At 43.9% G+C, this 18,133-nt stretch overlaps 1 protein-coding gene across 1 annotated transcript in view; it reads right to left on the bottom strand.

Annotated features, from left to right (window-relative positions):
- Positions 1-7,887: 7,887 nt before the first annotated feature.
- Positions 7,888-18,133, bottom strand: part of LOC139387147 (dynein axonemal assembly factor 11) — an 82,764-nt gene continuing 72,518 nt past the window's right edge. The window contains exon 12 of the mRNA XM_071133181.1: positions 7,888-11,014. Coding sequence (XP_070989282.1) covers positions 10,861-11,014 — 154 coding nt within the window. The 3' untranslated portion in view covers positions 7,888-10,860. The remainder of the gene's footprint in view (positions 11,015-18,133) is intronic.

Genomic DNA, 18,133 nt, shown 5'->3' with positions numbered 1-18,133 from the left:
GGGAATGATCTGTACCAAATACAATGCTCTTAGTTTTAGAGATGTTCAGGACCAGTTTATTACTGGCCACCCAATCCAAAACAGACTGCAACTCTTTTTTAAGGATTTCAGTGACTTCATTAGATGTGGTTGCTGATGCATATATGGTTTAATCATCAACATACATGGACACATATGCTTTGTTTAATGCCAGTGGCAAGTCATTGGTAAAAATAGAAAAGAGTAGAGGGCTTATAGAGTTGCCCTGTGGTACACCACACTTTACATGTTTGACATTAGAGAAGCTTCCATTAAAGAAAACCCTTTGAGTTCTATTAGATAGATAGCTCTGAATCCACAATATGGCAGAGGTTGGAAAGCCATAACACACAGGTTTTTTCAACAACAGGTTATGGTCAATAATATCAAAGCTGCACTAAAATCTAGCACTACCGCTCCCGCAATCTTCTCATTATCAATTTCTTTCAACCAATCAGTCATTTGTGTCAGTACAGCACATGTTGAGTGCCCTTCTCTAGAAGCATGCTGAAAGTCTGTTGTTTACAGGAAAGTAGCAATGTATTTGGTCAAACACAATTTTTTCCAACAGTTTGCTAAGAGCTGGCAGCAAGTTTATAGGTCTGCTGTTAGAACCAGTAAAGGCCGCTTTACCACTCTTGGGTAGCGGAATTACTTTGGCTTCCCTCCAGGCCCGAGGACAAAGACTTTCCTCTAGGCTCAGATTAAAAAATATGACAGGAGTGGCTACAGAGTCAGCCACCATCCTCAGTAGCTTTCCATCTAAGTTGTCAATGCCAGGAGGTTTGTCATTATTGATCGATAACAATAATTATTCCACCTCTCCTACACTAGCTTTAAAAAATTCTAACTTGTAATGCTTTTCTTTCATTATTAGTTTTGTAATGCATGAATACAATTGCTCACTGTTCATTGTTGGCATTTCCTGTCTAAGTTCGTCCAATTTGCCAATGAAATAATTGGCAACCTCAAATGGTTTTGCAATGAATAAGCCATCTGATTAGATGAAAGATGGAGTTGAATTCTTCTTTCTGCTCATAATGTCACTTAAAGTACTCAAGTTTTTTTGCCATCATTATTTATATCATTGATCTTGGCTTCATAATACAGTTTCTTCCTCTTTTTGTTGAGTTTAGTCACATAATTTCTCAATTTGCAGAAAGTCAGATGTGCAGCCAGACTTATTAGCCACTCCTTTTGCCCCATCTCTTTCAACCATAGAGTTTTTCAATTCCTGTCACGCCCTGACCATAGTTTGCTTTGTATGTTTATATGTTTTGTTAGGTCAGGGTGTGATCTGAGTGGGCATTCTATGTTGTATGTCTAGTTTGTCTGTTTCTGTGTTTGGCCTGATATGGTTCTCAATCAGAGGCAGGTGTTAGTCATTGTCTCTGATTGGGAACCATATTTAGGTAGCCTGTTTTGTCATTGTGGGTGGTGGGTGATTGTCTATGTCTAGTTGCTTGTATGCACAGTGGTTCATTAGCTTGACGGTTGTCACTGGCTCTGCGTGCTGTGTCTCCGGGGCGCTGGGAGGGTGCAGTGCGTCCTATGCCTGCGCTCCGCTCGTGCTGGGCAAATGTGGGAGTGGAGCCTAAGGGAGAGGTGCGCGTAGTAGGCACTAGATCTCCAGTGCTTACCCACAGCCCGGTTCAACCTGTGCCTGCACTCTGGAGGGTCCGGGCTAGAGTAGTTATCCAGCCTGGGGGAGTGGTGCCAAGGCTGCGCTCCAGTGCTCCCCCACAGCCCGGTCCTTCAGGTGCCTCCTAACACCAAGCATCCTGGAGGTCTCCCCAGCCTGGTGGGTCCTGTGGCAGCCCCACGTACCAGGTTGTCTCTCTGTCTCCTCCCTACAGGTGCTCCCGTCTGTCCAGCGCCGCCTGAGCAGCCCGTCTGTCCAGCGCCGCCTGAGCAGCCCGTCTGTCCAGCGCCGCCAGAGCCGCCCGTCTGTCCAGCGCCGCCAGAGCCGCCCGTCTGTCCAGAGCCGTCAGCCAGTCCGGAGCTGCCCCACAGTCCGGAGCTGCCCCTCAGTCCGAAGCTGCCCCTCAGTCCAGTGGGGCCCTTTAGGGTTGCCAGTACTAGGTTGGCAGCGAGGGTCGCCGTTCCTAGGAGGCCACAGAAGCGGACTAAGACTATGGTGGAGTGGGGTCCACGTCCAGCGCCAGAGCCGCCACCGCGGACAGATGCCCACCCAGACCCTCCCCTATAGGTTCAGGTTTTGTGGCCGGAGTCCACACCTTGGGGGGGAGGGGGGGTTACTGTTTTGTCATTGTGGGTGATTGTCTATGTCTAGTTGCATGTTAGCTCTGTTTCATTAGCAGTCACGTTCGTTTGTTTTGTTAGTTTGTTCAGTTTACTTCGTGTTTTTCGTCATCCATTTAAAATTATGCATTCACACCACGCTGCGCTTTGGTCCGCTTCTTACGACGATCGTGACAATTCCTCATCAATCCATGGAGCCTTAACAGTTCTAACAGTCAGTTTCTTAACAGGTGCATGTTTATCAATAATTGGAAGAAGCAATTTCATAAATTCATTAAGTGCAGCGTCTGGATGCTCCTCATTAATCACATCAGACCAACAAATATTTTTAACATCATCCACATAAGAGTCACAGCAAAATCCTTTGTATGATCTCTTATACACTATTTTAGGCCCAGCTGTTGGAACTTTGGCTTTCCTGAATATAGCCACTATATTGTGAACACTGAATCCAATGGGTCCAGTATACAGCTTCAGAACAAAGTTCAACAGTATTAGTAAATATGTGATCGATACATGTGGCTGGTCTTGTTCCTGTAGTGTTTGTAACATCCTGGTAGGTTGATTAATAACTTGAACCAGATTACAGGCACTGAGAAGCTTTGTCTTGAGCGGACATCTTGATGAAAACCAGTCAATATTCAGGTACCCAAGAAAGTAGACCTCTCTGTTTACATCACATACACAATCAAGCATTTCACACATATTATTTAGATTCTGACTGTTAGCACTTGGTGGCCTATAGCAACACCCCAAAAGAAAAGGCTTTAGATGTGCAAAGTGAACCTTCAACCACAACACTTCAATAACACTTGACATAAGATCTTCTCTAAGCATTACAGGGATATGGCTCTGAATATATATACAGCAACACCTCCCCCATAAGCATTTCTGTCTCTTCTATAGATGTTATATCCTTGTATTATTACTGCTGTATCATCAAATTAATTATCTAAGTGAGTCTCAGAAATGGCTAATATATGAATGTTATCTGATGTTAGCAAGTTATTGATTTCATTAACCTTGTTTCTAAGGCTACTTATATTAATATGGGCTATTTCCAGCCCTTTGCTGGGTAGCTGATCAGAGATAGACATAATACTGAAAAGAGCAAACAAAGCCAGATTAAAAAAATATACATTCAGCAGTCCATTAATCAATTGTTCCTCCAGACAGGTCAGGTCACAGGGAAGATTGAAAACAACAAACAGCAGGGATCTAGACAGCCACAAACCCGGGATAATCCGGGGTCCCAGCCACAATGGCTAACCGCGTCACAGGCGTGCGCGTCACTCAAGAAAACCCAGCTAGCTTGATATGGGAGGGCCAAGCACAGGAAGTAGCTCTTTCAGTAGTTTAGTTGGAATAGGGTCCAGTATGCAGCTTGACGGTTCAGAGGCCATGACTCTTTTCATGAATGTGTCAAAAGATACAGGATTTCAAAACTTGAGTGTCTCTGTTGATCCTGAAGTGAAAACTATCCTTCCTTGTTGAATGGGTGCTTTTAGTTAGCTTTGTAACAGTATAAAAAAAAGTGGATTGTTCTTATTCTCCTCAGTTAGGTTGGAAAAATAGGATGATCGAGCAGCAGTGAGGGCTCTTTGATATTGCACGGTACTGTCTGTCCAAGCTAGTCGGAAGATTTCCAGTTTGGTGGAAGCTTACAATACTTTTTGTTTTTAGGGATGCGACTGCATCTAGAGTATTACGCAAGGGAAAATGTATATCCTGAGTTAGGTGGTTAACTGATTTTTGTGCTCTGACGTCCTTGGGTTGGTAGAGGGAGTCTGGAAGGGCATCTAGGAATCTTTGGGTTGCCCGAGAATTTATATTGCGGCTTTTAATGATCCTTGGTAGGGGTCTGAGCAGATTCTTTTTTGTGATTGCCAACGTAATAAAATGGTGGTCCGATAGTCCAGGATTATGAGGAAAACCATTTTGATCCACAATATTTATTCCACGAGACAAAACTAGATCCAGGGTATGACTGTGGCAATGAGTAGGTCCAGAGACATGTTGGAGAAAACCCACTGAGTCAATGATGGCTCCGAAAGACTTCTGTGCTTTTCCATCACCATCTGCCATGACTACAAGGTCCGATAGGAATTCAGGGTACTCCGTGAAGAAGGCTGTAGAGCTCATCACTCCCCCTAACTGAGAGGGCGCCAGATAATATTACTCGATGCCGACATCTTTTTAGCTGATTTACATGCTAGATTTACATGCGCTTGGTGACCTCTGACTGCTCATCCTAACATCATTGGTGCCGATGTGGATAACAACATCCCTGTACTCTCTACACTCGCTAGTTTTAGCCTTAGCCAGCACCATCTTCAGATTAGCCTATACGTCGGTAGCCCTGCCCCGTGGTAAAACAGTGTATGGTCGCTGGATGATTATTTTTAAGTATAATATTGAGGGTAATGGAGTCGCCAATGACTAGGGTTCTCAATTTGTCAGAGCTAATGGTGGGAGGCTTCGGCGGCTCAGACCCAGGCAACAGCTCTGGTGGACATTTCTGCAGTCAGCATGCCAATTGCACGTTCCCTCAAAACTTGAGAATTCCATGGAATGTGTTGTGTGACAAAACTGCACATTTTAGAGTGGTCTTTTATTGCCCCCAGCACAAGGTGCACCTTTGTAATGATCATGCTATTTAATCAGCTTCTTGATATGCCACACCTGTCAGGTAGATGGATTATCTTGGCAAAGGAGAAATGCTCACTAACAGGAATGTAAACAAATTTGTGCATTTTTTGAGAGTTAACCATTTTGTGCCTATGGAACATTTCAGGGATTAGTTTTTTCAGCTCATGAAACATTTTACACATTGCGTTTATTTTTTTTCATTATATGAAATTGTACCAAAACGTCCTTTTTCCATCACAGCTGTCATTATTTTTTTTTATGGGGTATGACTTTACTCGCACAAAAACGGTGGAAGGAAACATGTTAAGTGACATAGTTTAAATTGTGATGGTGTGAAAAAAATGTTTTTGGATTCAACCTAATTTTAATATTCTGTCATAAAGAGCACATGTTGAAGTTCATACAAAACCTATTTTCCCATCTCAATATATATTTTTTACCTCTCTTCAGAAATCGGGCACTACGCTGTTCATTATTATATTTTATTTTGTATCGATTAAAACAAAAACATTGTTCAAAGCTCCCAATATGTCAAAGTGTAGGTCCATGTCTTGTGCTTCCATTGAGTGGTATTATACGGCAGATGGTTAGCGGTGTTATGGTGCATTCGTAAGCAAGTGGTAATTTACCACATATGGGAGAAAAATTCACTTGAATGGGCCTCCAACTGATAATTACTTGTCATCTATGAATCCCATTGTGAAAGGGTGAATGGAAGCTTGTTGTGTGCAACAGGGAGGGGCAATTGAATGCAAGATTCACAAAAAATTGAAATTCTTAAAATATTTCTAGCCTGCTTAGTTTCTCACCACAAAACATCAGAAAATGTCCAAAAAGAGTAGAACCAGCTCACCCACGTTTACACTATGGTTTGACTATTAGATGTTCAATGTTTCTTTTGAAATGAATATGTAAAGGAAGAGTTTCACCACATTAAAACGAGTGTTCAGTTCACGTAACAGGGATGACCTTAAAATGAGTGACAGACGTAAATTAATCACAAAACATTTTGGGGTATTTTTGGGGGTTAGTGAATTAAAATCAGATGTATTGAATTCTCCATGTTGTCTATATTAAAAGGCACAGGCGTTAAAATTCTGTATTGAAGCATAATTTCTACTTTTCTACATATAATTTTGTGGAATGACCCAGTACACACAAGTTCTGCCCGTTGGATGTTGGTTGCAATGCTCTTGTCAAGTTCGTTTATATATTTGTCATATGCACATGAAAGACATGGAGTCACTTGACCGATAATGCATTGTTTGTAGTTAAAAAAAAATATGCATGTGTCACGCCCTGACCTGAGTATTCTTTGTTTTCTTTATATATTTTGGTTAGGTCAGGGTGTGACATGGGTGATGTATGTGTTTTTGTACTGTCTATGGGTTTTATAGGTTTATGGGGTTGTTTACCTACTAGGTATTTATGTATGTCTATGGTGGCCTAGATTGGTTCTCAATTAGAGGCAGCTGTTTATCGTTGTCTCTGATTGGGAACCATATTTAGGCAGCCATCTTCTTTGGGTATTTCGTTGGGATATTGTCTATGTGATGTTGCATGTTAGCACTCTGTTTCTATAGCGGTCACGTTCGTCTGGTTAGTTTGTTTGCTTGTTTTAGTGTATTTAGTGTTTTTTCCATCTTTCATTAAATAATGCATTCACACCACGCTGTGCTTTGGTCCGCTTCTTACGACGATCGTGACAGCATGTTAGTAATTTTGGTATGTGTCAAGTACAATAAAACATTATTTTGATAAAATATATTGTAGTGGCGGCTGCCTATTAGAAGACTTGGAGGCGTGGCTTGTTGGGGCATGGCTTTGTTTCAGTGCTTTATGGCCTCATGAGAAGGCTTGTCATGCCAGTTCATTTGTTCTGATGTGTTCTGTAATTAAACCAAAGAGTTAATTTGAACAAATGATCAAATAAAAATGTATATTTAAATATATATTTTACATGAATTGTTTTCCTGTATTGGTTCTGCGATACAGTTTGAGTCGAGCCCTTAGAGTAAATTAAATGGCAAAATGGAGTGAGTTGGGATGAAAACCTACTGTACATGGGGTTTTGAGTTGCCTTTGGGAGCCTTTGCTTAAAAACGATAGTCACTGAATCTTTTCCCAAAGTTGACAAAGTAGATGCAGCATAACACTTAGGGTTAAATTAGTTCCTAAATATCACTAATTAAGACGTGGGTGCCTTAGATAGCAAATGAAGCGGTGTGGGCATATTTCAAATGTAATCGTCATTGTTTTGTCTCCCTCATTAGATTGTAAACTAATTCAGGAAAATAACTACGTACAGGCAACACGTGCTATTTTAATAGACCTGCCATATCAAAAGAGGGTTCCCATTACTTAGGAATAAATAATATGGCTCCATTAAGCTCCATTTTGCAAAGGGCATGTTTTTTTCTCCATGAACAGCAGTTCAGAAATCAATTGGGGAAGTCTGGTGTTTTCAACAAACATTACAGACATTTTTCTGTTAAAGCTACAATCTGGGATTCAAACAATAACAAAACCGTCAACCCCGCTACTTGTTTTGGTAAACAGTTGCGGGTTGGGGATGGAGAAATATAACCACTCTCAAATTTAAAGACGGTGCTATAGATGCAAGGAATGAAATCTAAATTATAGTTATAACCATGTTTCTAAGCTAGACAGTGTTTGTTCACAACTACATTGTTTTATAGAATGGAGTAAAATAAGATTCTAATAGGGGTTCTGATAGAATAGTTGTATTCTTCAAGAATCAGTGGCTGAAATTCTAAAATGTTTACCCAATTTCAGTTTGACATTTAAAACCTTCAAAACCAATGAAATATATTTTCAATAACCAAAAAGATTGTATTTTCAGGAGTTTGATACTGGTATACATAACTGAAAGTAAACTTGTAACGTGTAAACTTGTAAATATAACGTGTGCGCTGGAAGTCGAGAAGCAAGTTCAGAGAGTGAAGAATTTAATAAATAAACAAAACATAATATGAAACACGAACAACGCACAGACATGAAACAGAAACATCTGGAGAAGGAACCAAAGGGAGTGACATATAGGGAAGGTAATCAGGCAGGTGATGGAGTTCAGGTGAGTCTGATGAGGCACTGGTGCGCATAACGATGGTGACAGGTGTGTGTAATAATGAGCAGCCTGGTGACCTAGAGCGCCAGAGGGAGTACGTGACACTTAAGGATAGGAAGAATAGAGCTACCATGTATCACACTTGTATTTCATGAGAATGACCGACCTATAACTCATATTTATTTCTATATCGTATCAGACTCGCTTTTGATAAGATTGAGAGATCTATAACTCATATTTCTATCTGAATTATGTCAGGTCGCGTAAAACATAATTCAGCTTTAACAGTACAAAAATTAATGTACCAATTGAAGTAAAATAAAAGAGGGACTTTATTGGGGTTACAGAGGAACAAAATAAATCCCCCGAAAATCTTTATTTAGTTTGGACAGCATTCACTGTGAAGAAAAATGTGCTTTGGTAGGCAACTGAGGGATGGATCACATGAAACAATACTATAGTGCAGTGCATTCGGAAAAGTATTCCGACCCCTTGACTTGTTCCACATTTTGTTACGTTACAGCCTTATTCTAAAATTGATTAAATTGTTTTACCCCCTCATCAATCTACACACAACACCCCATTATGACAAAGCAAAAACAGGTTTCTATACATTTTTACTCAGTACTTTGTTGAAGCACCTTTGGCATCGATTACAGCTGCCAAAGGTGTAACACTATAAGCTTGGCACACCTGTATTTGGGGAGTTTCTCCCATTCTTCTCTGCAGATCCTCTCAAGCTCTGTCAGGTTGGATGGAGAGCGTTAATGCACAGCTATTTTCAGGTGTCTCCAGAGATGATCGATCAGGTTGAAGTCTGGGCTCTGGCTGGGCCACTCAAGGACATTCAGAGACTTGTCCCGAAGCCACTCCTGCATTGTCTTGGCTGTGTGCTTAGGGTTGTTGTACTGCTGGAAGGTGAACATTCGCCCCAGTCCGAGGTCCTGAATACTATGGAGCAGGTTTTCATCAAGGATCTCTCTGTACTTTGCTCCATTCATCTTTCCCTCGATCCTGACTAGTCTCCCATTCCCTGCCGCTGAAAAACATCCTCACAGCATGATGCTGCCACCACCATGCTTCCCGGTAGGGATGTTGCCAGGTTTCCTCCAGACATGATGCTTGGAATTCAATCTTGATTTCGTCAAAACCAGAGAAGCTTGTTTCTCATGGTCTGAGAGTCCTTTAGGTGCCTTTTGGCTAACTCTAAGCGGGCTGTCATATGCATTTTAGTTGCTTCCGTCTAACCACTACCAAAAAGGCCTGATTGGTGGAGTGCTGCAGAGATGGTTGTCCTTCTGGAAGATTCTCCCATCTCCACAGAGAAATTCTGAAACTCTGTCAGAATGACCATCGGGTTCTTGGTCACCTCCGTGACCAAGGCCCTTATCCCTCGATTGCTCAGTTTTGGCCAGGCGGCCAGCTCTAGGAAGAGTCTTGGTGGTTCCAATCTTCTTCCATTAAAGAATGATGGAGGTTACTGTGTTCTTGGGGACCTTCAATGCTGCAGAATTTTTTGGTACCCTTCTCCAGATCTGTGCCTTGACACAATACTATCTTGGAGCTCTACGGACAATTCCTTTGACCTCATGGCTTGGTTTTTGCTCTGACAAACTGTCAACGGTGGGACCTTTATATAGACAGGTGTGTGCCTTTTCCAAATAGAGTCCAATCAATTTAATTTACCACAGGTGGACTCAAATCAAGTTGTAGAAACAAGGATGATCAATGGATACAGGATGCACCTGATCTCAATTTCGAGTCTCATAGCAAAGGGCTTGAATACTTATGTAAATAAGGTATTTCTGATTTTATTTTTTATGGGGTATTGTGTGCAGACTGATGAGTTTTTAGAATAAGGCTTAAAAATGTTTTTTTTTTAATGTAAAAAGTGAAGGGGTCTGAATACTTTTCCGAATGCACTGTGTACTATAGTATACTATGGTATAAATAATATAGTATTTACTATAGTGTTTTTGCTGACTTTACTGTAGTTTTCTATAGTATTTTCAGTTAACTATAGTATAAATACTGTAGTAAAATAAAACTGTAGTATATACTATAGTAATTAATGTCATATTTTTGCAGATTGTAGTATACTGTAGTATTTACTGTAGTGTTTGTAAGGACTGTACTATTTACTGAAGTGTTTTTGTTTCATCTTTAACATACTGTAGAAGTAGAGGCTTTCTCCTTTAGAAAACCTACTGGAGAAATAATAAAAACACATTTTTGATAACATGTAACCTGTAAGTAAGACTGGACTCTGAACAGCACTTCTGCTCTTTTCTACAACCTGTCTGGAACACAATACTTGGTGTGTAGGTTTCTTACTCATGGGTGGCACAAATTGCAATATGGGGGACGGGAATGGGCAGGGTATATACACAAACTAAATAATGTAGTATTTACTATAGTGTTTTTTTGTATGCAGATAATACTGTAGTATTTAATAAAGTATTCTACAGTATACAACACTATTCTATAGTAAGTACTACAAATAAATCGAGAGATACTACAGTGTGTACTAAACTATATAATTTTTTTATGTGGGGAACATCACCAATGTAAACAGGAAAGGATATAACTCAGTTCAAATAAAAATGGACTACAGAGTAACTAAACACACGTTCAGGAGGGTTTCTTGTACAACCATCATAACAATACACAATGATATACTGTACTGACATCTATGAGAATCTCTCACTTGCACAACATTCAAAAAGATCTGCTGGATAGACAAATCTTGCATTTACTGTATTCAATATTTTTTACATTGATGTCAGATGATATGAAGATTTGTGTGTTCATAAATTTGTCAGACCGATTTTTGATTTTCACTCTCACATCAAAGGGGGAACGTCTGGGTCGTCCACAAAGTTATCATAAAAGATGGTCTGCTCTCCAGCCCTGTTCTCTCGTGGGACAATGTTGGCCAAGTCGACCCCCGAGTGTTTACTGGGATCCACCTCCAACCTCTGCCGGTTGTTACCTTTTCTATAATGGGAACAAATACCAAGTTAACCAAGCCATATGGAAAGGATTTATACAAATTGTATGTCACTTATATGATTATGGCTGGCTTCCTTAAAATAAATATTTCCTTCCTTCCAAATGAGTACATCAAATACTTTCATTATACTGCTGCTCTTGACTGGTACCAGGGAACCAAATGTAATAATCAGGGAAAGTGCTAAATAATGCATGTGTGTTATTTATAAAGTATGCACAGTTTATAATACTACACATAATGCATATTACAAACACAAAGACTACATTACACACACAGAAATACTCCACGGCAGGACACACATCACTTTATGGACAGCAGATAGCCTCAAGTTATTTGTATTTATTAAGGATCTCCATGGGGTCCACCAACATTAAGGCAGTTATATAAAATTACAAATATTACATTTCATAACACATTTCACAACACACTAAGTTGTGTTTTCCCTGAGGCCACTACCCTACTACCACATATCTACAATACAAAATCCATGTGTGTAGAGTGTGTGTGTTTAGCATGTGCATTTGTATGTGTGTCTGTGCCTTTGTGTGTGTCTCTTCACAGTCCCTGCTGTTCCATAAGTTGTATTTTTATTATTATTATTTGTGTATCTTTTTTTGTTGTTGCATCAGTTACCTGATGTGGAATATAGTTCCATGTAGTCATAGATCTATGTAGTACTATGCGCCTCCCATAGTCTGTTCTGGACTTGGGGACTGTGAAGAGACCTCTGGTGGCATGTCTAATGGGGTGCATATGCATGGGTGCTAGTAGTTTAAAAACAGACAGCTCGGTGCATTCAGCATGTCACTACTTCTTACAAAAACAAGTGGTGGTGATGAATTCAATCTCTCCTCTACTTTGAGCCATGAGAGATTGACATGCATACATTTAAGGGCCACCCTTACTGCCCTGCAATGTTCTGAGCAAATTGTTATTTGCCTTGATCCTTCTTTGTGGCACCTGACCAAATGACTGGACAGTAGTCCAATTGCGACAAAACTAGGGCCTGTAATGTCATGTACTGTCATGTTGTCTTGTCTCTGTCCTTTCCCTTCACCCTGTCTCCCTCTGCTGGTCGTGTTAGGTTACCTTTTCTCCCCCGCTTTCCCCCAGCTGTCCCTTGTCTCCTCTAACTACCCATTCACCCCGTTCCCCACCTGTTCCCTTTTTCCCTCTGATTAGGTCCCTATATCTCTCTCTGTTTCTGCTCCTGTCCTTGTCGGATTCTTGTTTGTTTGTGTCATTCATGCCTGAACCAGACTGTCGTCATGTTTGCTGTAACCTTGTCCTGTCCTGTCGGAATCTGCCGGTCCATCTGAGCCTACCTATGTTTGGTAATTAAAGAAGCTCTGTTTAAGTTGATTCGCTTTTGGGTCCTCATTCACGCACCGTAACAGAAGAATCCGACCAAGAATGGACCCAGCGACTTCGGATCCTCTCCACTCAGCCGTCGAGATCCAGGGAGCGATGCTAGGCAGACACAAGCAGGAATTGTCTGCTGCTCGACATGCCGTTGAGACCCTGGCCACCCAAGTCTCCAACCTCACAGAACAGGTTCACCATCTCCGCCTCGATCCACCGGCCACTTCCAGGGCTTTCGAATCTCCGGAGCCCAGAATCAATAACCCGCCGTGTTACTCTGGGGAGCCCACTGAATGCCGCTCGTTCCTCACCCAGTGTGATATTGTGTTTTCTCTCCAGCCCAACACTTACTCCAGGAGCACTGCTCGTGTCGCCTACGTCATATCTCTCCTTATTGGACGGGCTCGTGAGTGGGGCACGGCAATCTGGGAGGCAAGGGCTGAGTGTACTAACCAGTATCAAGACTTTAAGGAGGAGATGATACGGGTTTTTGATCGATCTGTTTTTGGGGAGGAGGCTTCCAGGGCCCTGTCTTCCCTATGTCAAGGCAATCGATCCATAACAGACTACTCTATTGAGTTTCGCACTCTTGCTGTCTCCAGTGGCTGGAACGAGCCGGCCTTGCTCGCTCGTCTTCTGGAGGGTTTCCGCGCAGAGGTAAAGGATGAGATTCTCTCCCGGGAGGTTCCTTCCAGCGTGGATTCCTTGATTGAACTCGCTATTCGCATTGAGCGACGGGTTGATCTTCGTCACCGAGCTCGTGGAAAGGAGCTCGCGCTCTCCGTCGCCTCCCTCTCCGCATCACTACCATCTTCCTCTGCCGGCTCGGGTGCTGAGTCCATGCAGCTGGGAGGTATCCGCATCTCGACTGAGGAGAGGGAACGGAGAATCACCAACCGCCTCTGTCTCTATTGCGGTTCCGCTGGTCATTTTGTCACTTCATGTCCAGTAAAAGGCCAGAGCTCGTCAGTAAGCGGAGGGCTACTGGTGAGCGCTACTACTCCTGTCTCTCCTTCAAGATCCTGCACTACCTTGTCGGTCCATCTACGCTGGACCGGTTCGTCAGCTTCCTGCAGTGCCTTAATAGACTCTGGGGCGGAGGGCTGTTTTATGGACGAGACCTGGGCTCGGGAACATGACATTCCTCTCAGACAGTTAAAGGAGCCCACGGCCTTGTTCGCCCTGGATGGTAGTCCTCTCCCCAGGATTCAGCGTGAGACGCTACCTTTAACCCTCACTGTTTCTGGTAATCATAGTGAAACCATTTCTTTTTTAATTTTTCGTTCACCTTTTACACCTGTTGTTTTGGGCCATCCCTGGCTAGTTTGTCATAATCCTTCCATTAATTGGTCTAGTAATTCTATCCTCTCCTGGAACGTCTCTTGTCATGTGAAATGTTTAATGTCTGCTATCCCTCCTGTTTCCTCTGTCTCTTCTTCACAGGAGGAGCCTGGTGATTTGACAGGGGTGCCGGAGGAATATCACGATCTGCGCACGGTGTTCAGTCGGTCCAGGGCCACCTCTCTTCCTCCACACCGGTCGTATGATTGTAGTATTGATCTCCTTCCGGGAACCACCCCCCCCCGGGGTAGACTATACTCTCTGTCGGCTCCCGAACGTAAGGCTCTCGAAGATTATTTGTCTGTAGCTCTTGACGCCGGTACCATAGTCCCCTCCTCCTCTCCCGCCGGAGCGGGGTTTTTTTTTGTCAAGAAGAAGGACGGGTCTCTGCGCCCCTGCATAGATTATCGAGGGCTGAATGACATAACAGTGAAGAATCGTTATCCGCTTCCTCTTATGTCTTCAGCCTTCGAGATCCTGCAGGGAGCCAGGTTTTTCACTAAGTTGGACCTTCGTAACGCTTACCATCTCGTGCGCATCAGGGAGGGGGACGAGTGGAAGACGGCGTTTAACACTCCGTTAGGGCACTTTGAATACCGGGTTCTTCCTTTCGGCCTCGCTAACGCTCCAGCTGTCTTTCAGGCATTAGTCAATGATGTCCTGAGAGACATGCTGAACATCTTTGTTTTCGTTTACCTTGACGATATCCTGATTTTTTCACCGTCACTCCAGATTCATGTTCAGCACGTTCGACGTGTCCTCCAGCGCCTTTTAGAGAATTGTCTTTTTGTGAAGGCTGAGAAGTGCACTTTTCATGCCTCCTCCGTCACATTTCTCGGTTCTGTTATTTCCGCTGAAGGCATTAAGATGGATCCCGCTAAGGTCCAAGCTGTCATTGATTGGCCCGTCCCTAAGTCACGCGTCGAGCTGCAGCGCTTTCTCGGCTTCGCGAACTTCTATCGTCGTTTCATCCGTAATTTCGGTCAGGTGGCAGCTCCTCTCACAGCCCTTACTTCTGTCAAGACGTGCTTTAAGTGGTCCGTTTCCGCCCAGGGAGCTTTTGATCTCCTCAAGAATCGTTTTACATCCGCTCCTATCCTTGTTACACCTGACGTCTCTAGACAGTTCGTTGTCGAGGTTGACGCGTCAGAGGTGGGAGTGGGAGCCATCCTTTCTCAGCGCTCCCTCTCTGACGACAAGGTCCACCCATGCGCGTATTTTTCTCATCGCCTGTCGCCGTCGGAACGTAACTATGATGTGGGTAACCGCGAACTGCTCGCCATCCGGTTAGCCCTAGGCGAATGGCGACAGTGGTTGGAGGGGGCGACCGTTCCTTTTGTCGTTTGGACTGACCATAGGAACCTTGAGTACATCCGTTCTGCCAAACGACTTAATGCGCGTCAGGCGCGTTGGGCGCTGTTTTTCGCTCGTTTCGAGTTCGTGATTTCTTATCGTCCGGGCTCTAAGAACACCAAGCCTGATGCTTTGTCTCGTCTCTTCAGTTCTTCAGTAGCCTCCACTGACCCCGAGGGGATTCTCCCTGAGGGGCGTGTTGTCGGGTTGACTGTCTGGGGAATTGAGAGGCAGGTAAAGCAAGCACTCACTCAAACTCCGTCGCCGCGCGCTTGTCCTAGGAACCTTCTTTTCGTTCCCGTTCCTACTCGTCTGGCCGTTCTTCAGTGGGCTCACTCTGCCAAGTTAGCCGGCCACCCTGGCGTTCGGGGTACGCTTGCTTCCATTCGCCAGCGTTTCTGGTGGCCCACCCGGGAGCATGACACGCGTCGTTTCGTGGCTGCTTGTTCGGTCTGCGCGCAGACTAAGTCCGGTAACTCTCCTCCTGCCGGCCGTCTCAGGCCGCTTCCTATTCCCTCTCGACCGTGGTCTCACATCGCCTTAGATTTTGTCACCGGACTGCCTTCGTCAGCGGGGAAGACTGTTATTCTTACGGTTGTCGATAGGTTCTCTAAGGCGGCTCATTTCATTCCCCTTGCTAAGCTTCCTTCTGCTAAAGAGACGGCACAAATCATCATCGAGAATGTTTTCAGAATTCATGGCCTTCCGTCAGACGTCGTTTCGGACAGAGGTCCGCAATTCACGTCTCAATTTTGGAGGGAGTTTTGCCGTTTGATTGGGGCTTCCGTCAGTCTCTCTTCCGGCTTTCACCCCCAGTCTAACGGTCAAGCAGAACGGGCCAATCAGACTATTGGTCGCATCTTACGCAGTCTTTCTTTTCGCAACCCTGCGTCTTGGTCAGAACAGCTCCCCTGGGCAGAATACGCCCACAACTCGCTTCCTTCGTCTGCGACCGGGCTATCTCCTTTTCAGAGTAGCCTCGGGTACCAGCCTCCGTTGTTCTCATCTCAGTTCGCCGAGTCCAGCGTCCCCTCCGCTCAGGCTTTTGTCCAACGTTGCGAGCGCACCTGGAAGAGGGTCAGGTCTGCACTTTGCCGTTATAGGGCGCAGACTGTGAGAGCTGCTAATAAGCGTAGAACTAAGAGCCCTAGATATTGTCGCGGTCAGAGAGTTTGGCTCTCCACTCAGAACCTTCCCCTTAAGACGGCTTCTCGCAAGTTGACCCCGCGGTTCATTGGTCCATTCCGTATCTCTCAGGTCATTAATCCTGTCGCAGTGCGACTTCTTCTTCCGCGATATCTTCGTCGCGTCCACCCGGTCTTCCATGTCTCCTGTGTTAAGCCCGTTCTTCGCGCCCCCGCTCGTCTTCCCCCCCCCCCCCCATCCTTGTCGAGGGCGCACCTATCTACAGGGTCCGTAAAATCTTGGACATGCGTCCTCGGGGCCGTGGTCATCAGTACCTAGTTGACTGGGAGGGGTACGGTCCTGAGGAGAGGAGTTGGGTTCCCTCTCGGGACGTGCTGGACCGTGCGCTGATTGATGATTTCCTCCGTTGCCGCCAGGTTTCCTCCTCGAGTGCGCCAGGAGGCGCTCGGTGAGTGGGGGGGTACTGTCATGTACTGTCATGTTGTCTTGTCTCTGTCCTTTCCCTTCACCCTGTCTCCCTCTGCTGGTCGTGTTAGGTTACCTTTTCTCCCCCGCTTTCCCCCAGCTGTCCCTTGTCTCCTCTAACTACCCATTCACCCCGTTCCCCACCTGTTCCCTTTTTCCCTCTGATTAGGTCCCTATATCTCTCTCTGTTTCTGCTCCTGTCCTTGTCGGATTCTTGTTTGTTTGTGTCATTCATGCCTGAACCAGACTGTCGTCATGTTTGCTGTAACCTTGTCCTGTCCTGTCGGAATCTGCCGGTCCATCTGAGCCTACCTATGTTTGGTAATTAAAGAAGCTCTGTTTAAGTTGATTCGCTTTTGGGTCCTCATTCACGCACCGTAACATGTAAGACCTGCCTTGTTGATAATGTTGCTAAGAAGGCAGAGGACGGCTTTATTATGGACAGACTTTTCCCCATCTTAGCTACTACTGCATCGACATGTTTTTACCATGACAGTTTACAATCCAGGGTTACTCCAGCAGTTTAGTCACCACAACTTGCTCTATTCATTACAATATTTAGTTGAGGTTCAGGGTTTAGTGAATGATTTGTCCCAAAAACAATGCATTTAGTTTTTAAAATATTTAGTACTAATTTATTCCTTGCCACCCATTCTGAAACTAACTGCAGCTCTTTGTTAAGTGTTGCAGTAATTTCACTCACTGTAGTAGCTGACATGTATAGTGTTGAGTCATCCTCATACATAGACACACTGGCTTTACTCAAAGCTAGTGCCATGACATTAGTAAAGATTATTTTTTTCAAAGGGCCTAGACAGCTGCTCTGGGGAATTCCTGATTCTACCTGGAATTTGTTGGCGAGGCTTCCATTAAAGTACACCCTCTGTGTTCTGTTAGACAGGTAACTCTTGTCATGATGTGCCCCGGGGGGCAGTTTTATGGTTTTCCGACGGGTCATACATACCTGGTAGAAACTTCCATGCCGTTTTGAGGGAGAGAGTCTAACAGAACAAAGAGCTTCTCTTAGTTCAAAACTCCTAATCCCATTTTGGGAGAACTAAACAATATTTCAACTTTTGAGAATGTGTGAATGGTCCGTGGACACTTAAGTGACAGTAATGTTGAGTGTGTTTCATTTGGTGATTTCATGAAAGACAGGAATAACACATAACTGTATCTCTTCAAGTGTACATTTCCCAGCTGTCAGGTTTACATGTAAATATTGTGAAACGTACAGTGCCTTGCGAAAGTATTCGGCCCCCTTGAACTTTGCGACCTTTTGCCACATTTCAGGCTTCAAACATAAAGATATAAAACTGTATTTTTTTGTGAAGAATCAACAACAAGTGGGACACAATCATTTATTGGATATTTCAAACTTTTTTAACAAATCAAAAACTGAAAAATTGGGCGTGCAAAATTATTCAGCCCCTTTA

The sequence above is a fragment of the Oncorhynchus clarkii genome, chromosome 28, assembly GCF_045791955.1.
Source record: "Oncorhynchus clarkii lewisi isolate Uvic-CL-2024 chromosome 28, UVic_Ocla_1.0, whole genome shotgun sequence".
In the NCBI taxonomy this organism is placed as follows: Eukaryota; Metazoa; Chordata; class Actinopteri; order Salmoniformes; family Salmonidae; genus Oncorhynchus; species Oncorhynchus clarkii.
The sequence above is the reverse complement of the archived record's forward strand: the minus strand, read 5'-3'. Positions and strand labels throughout refer to the sequence as shown.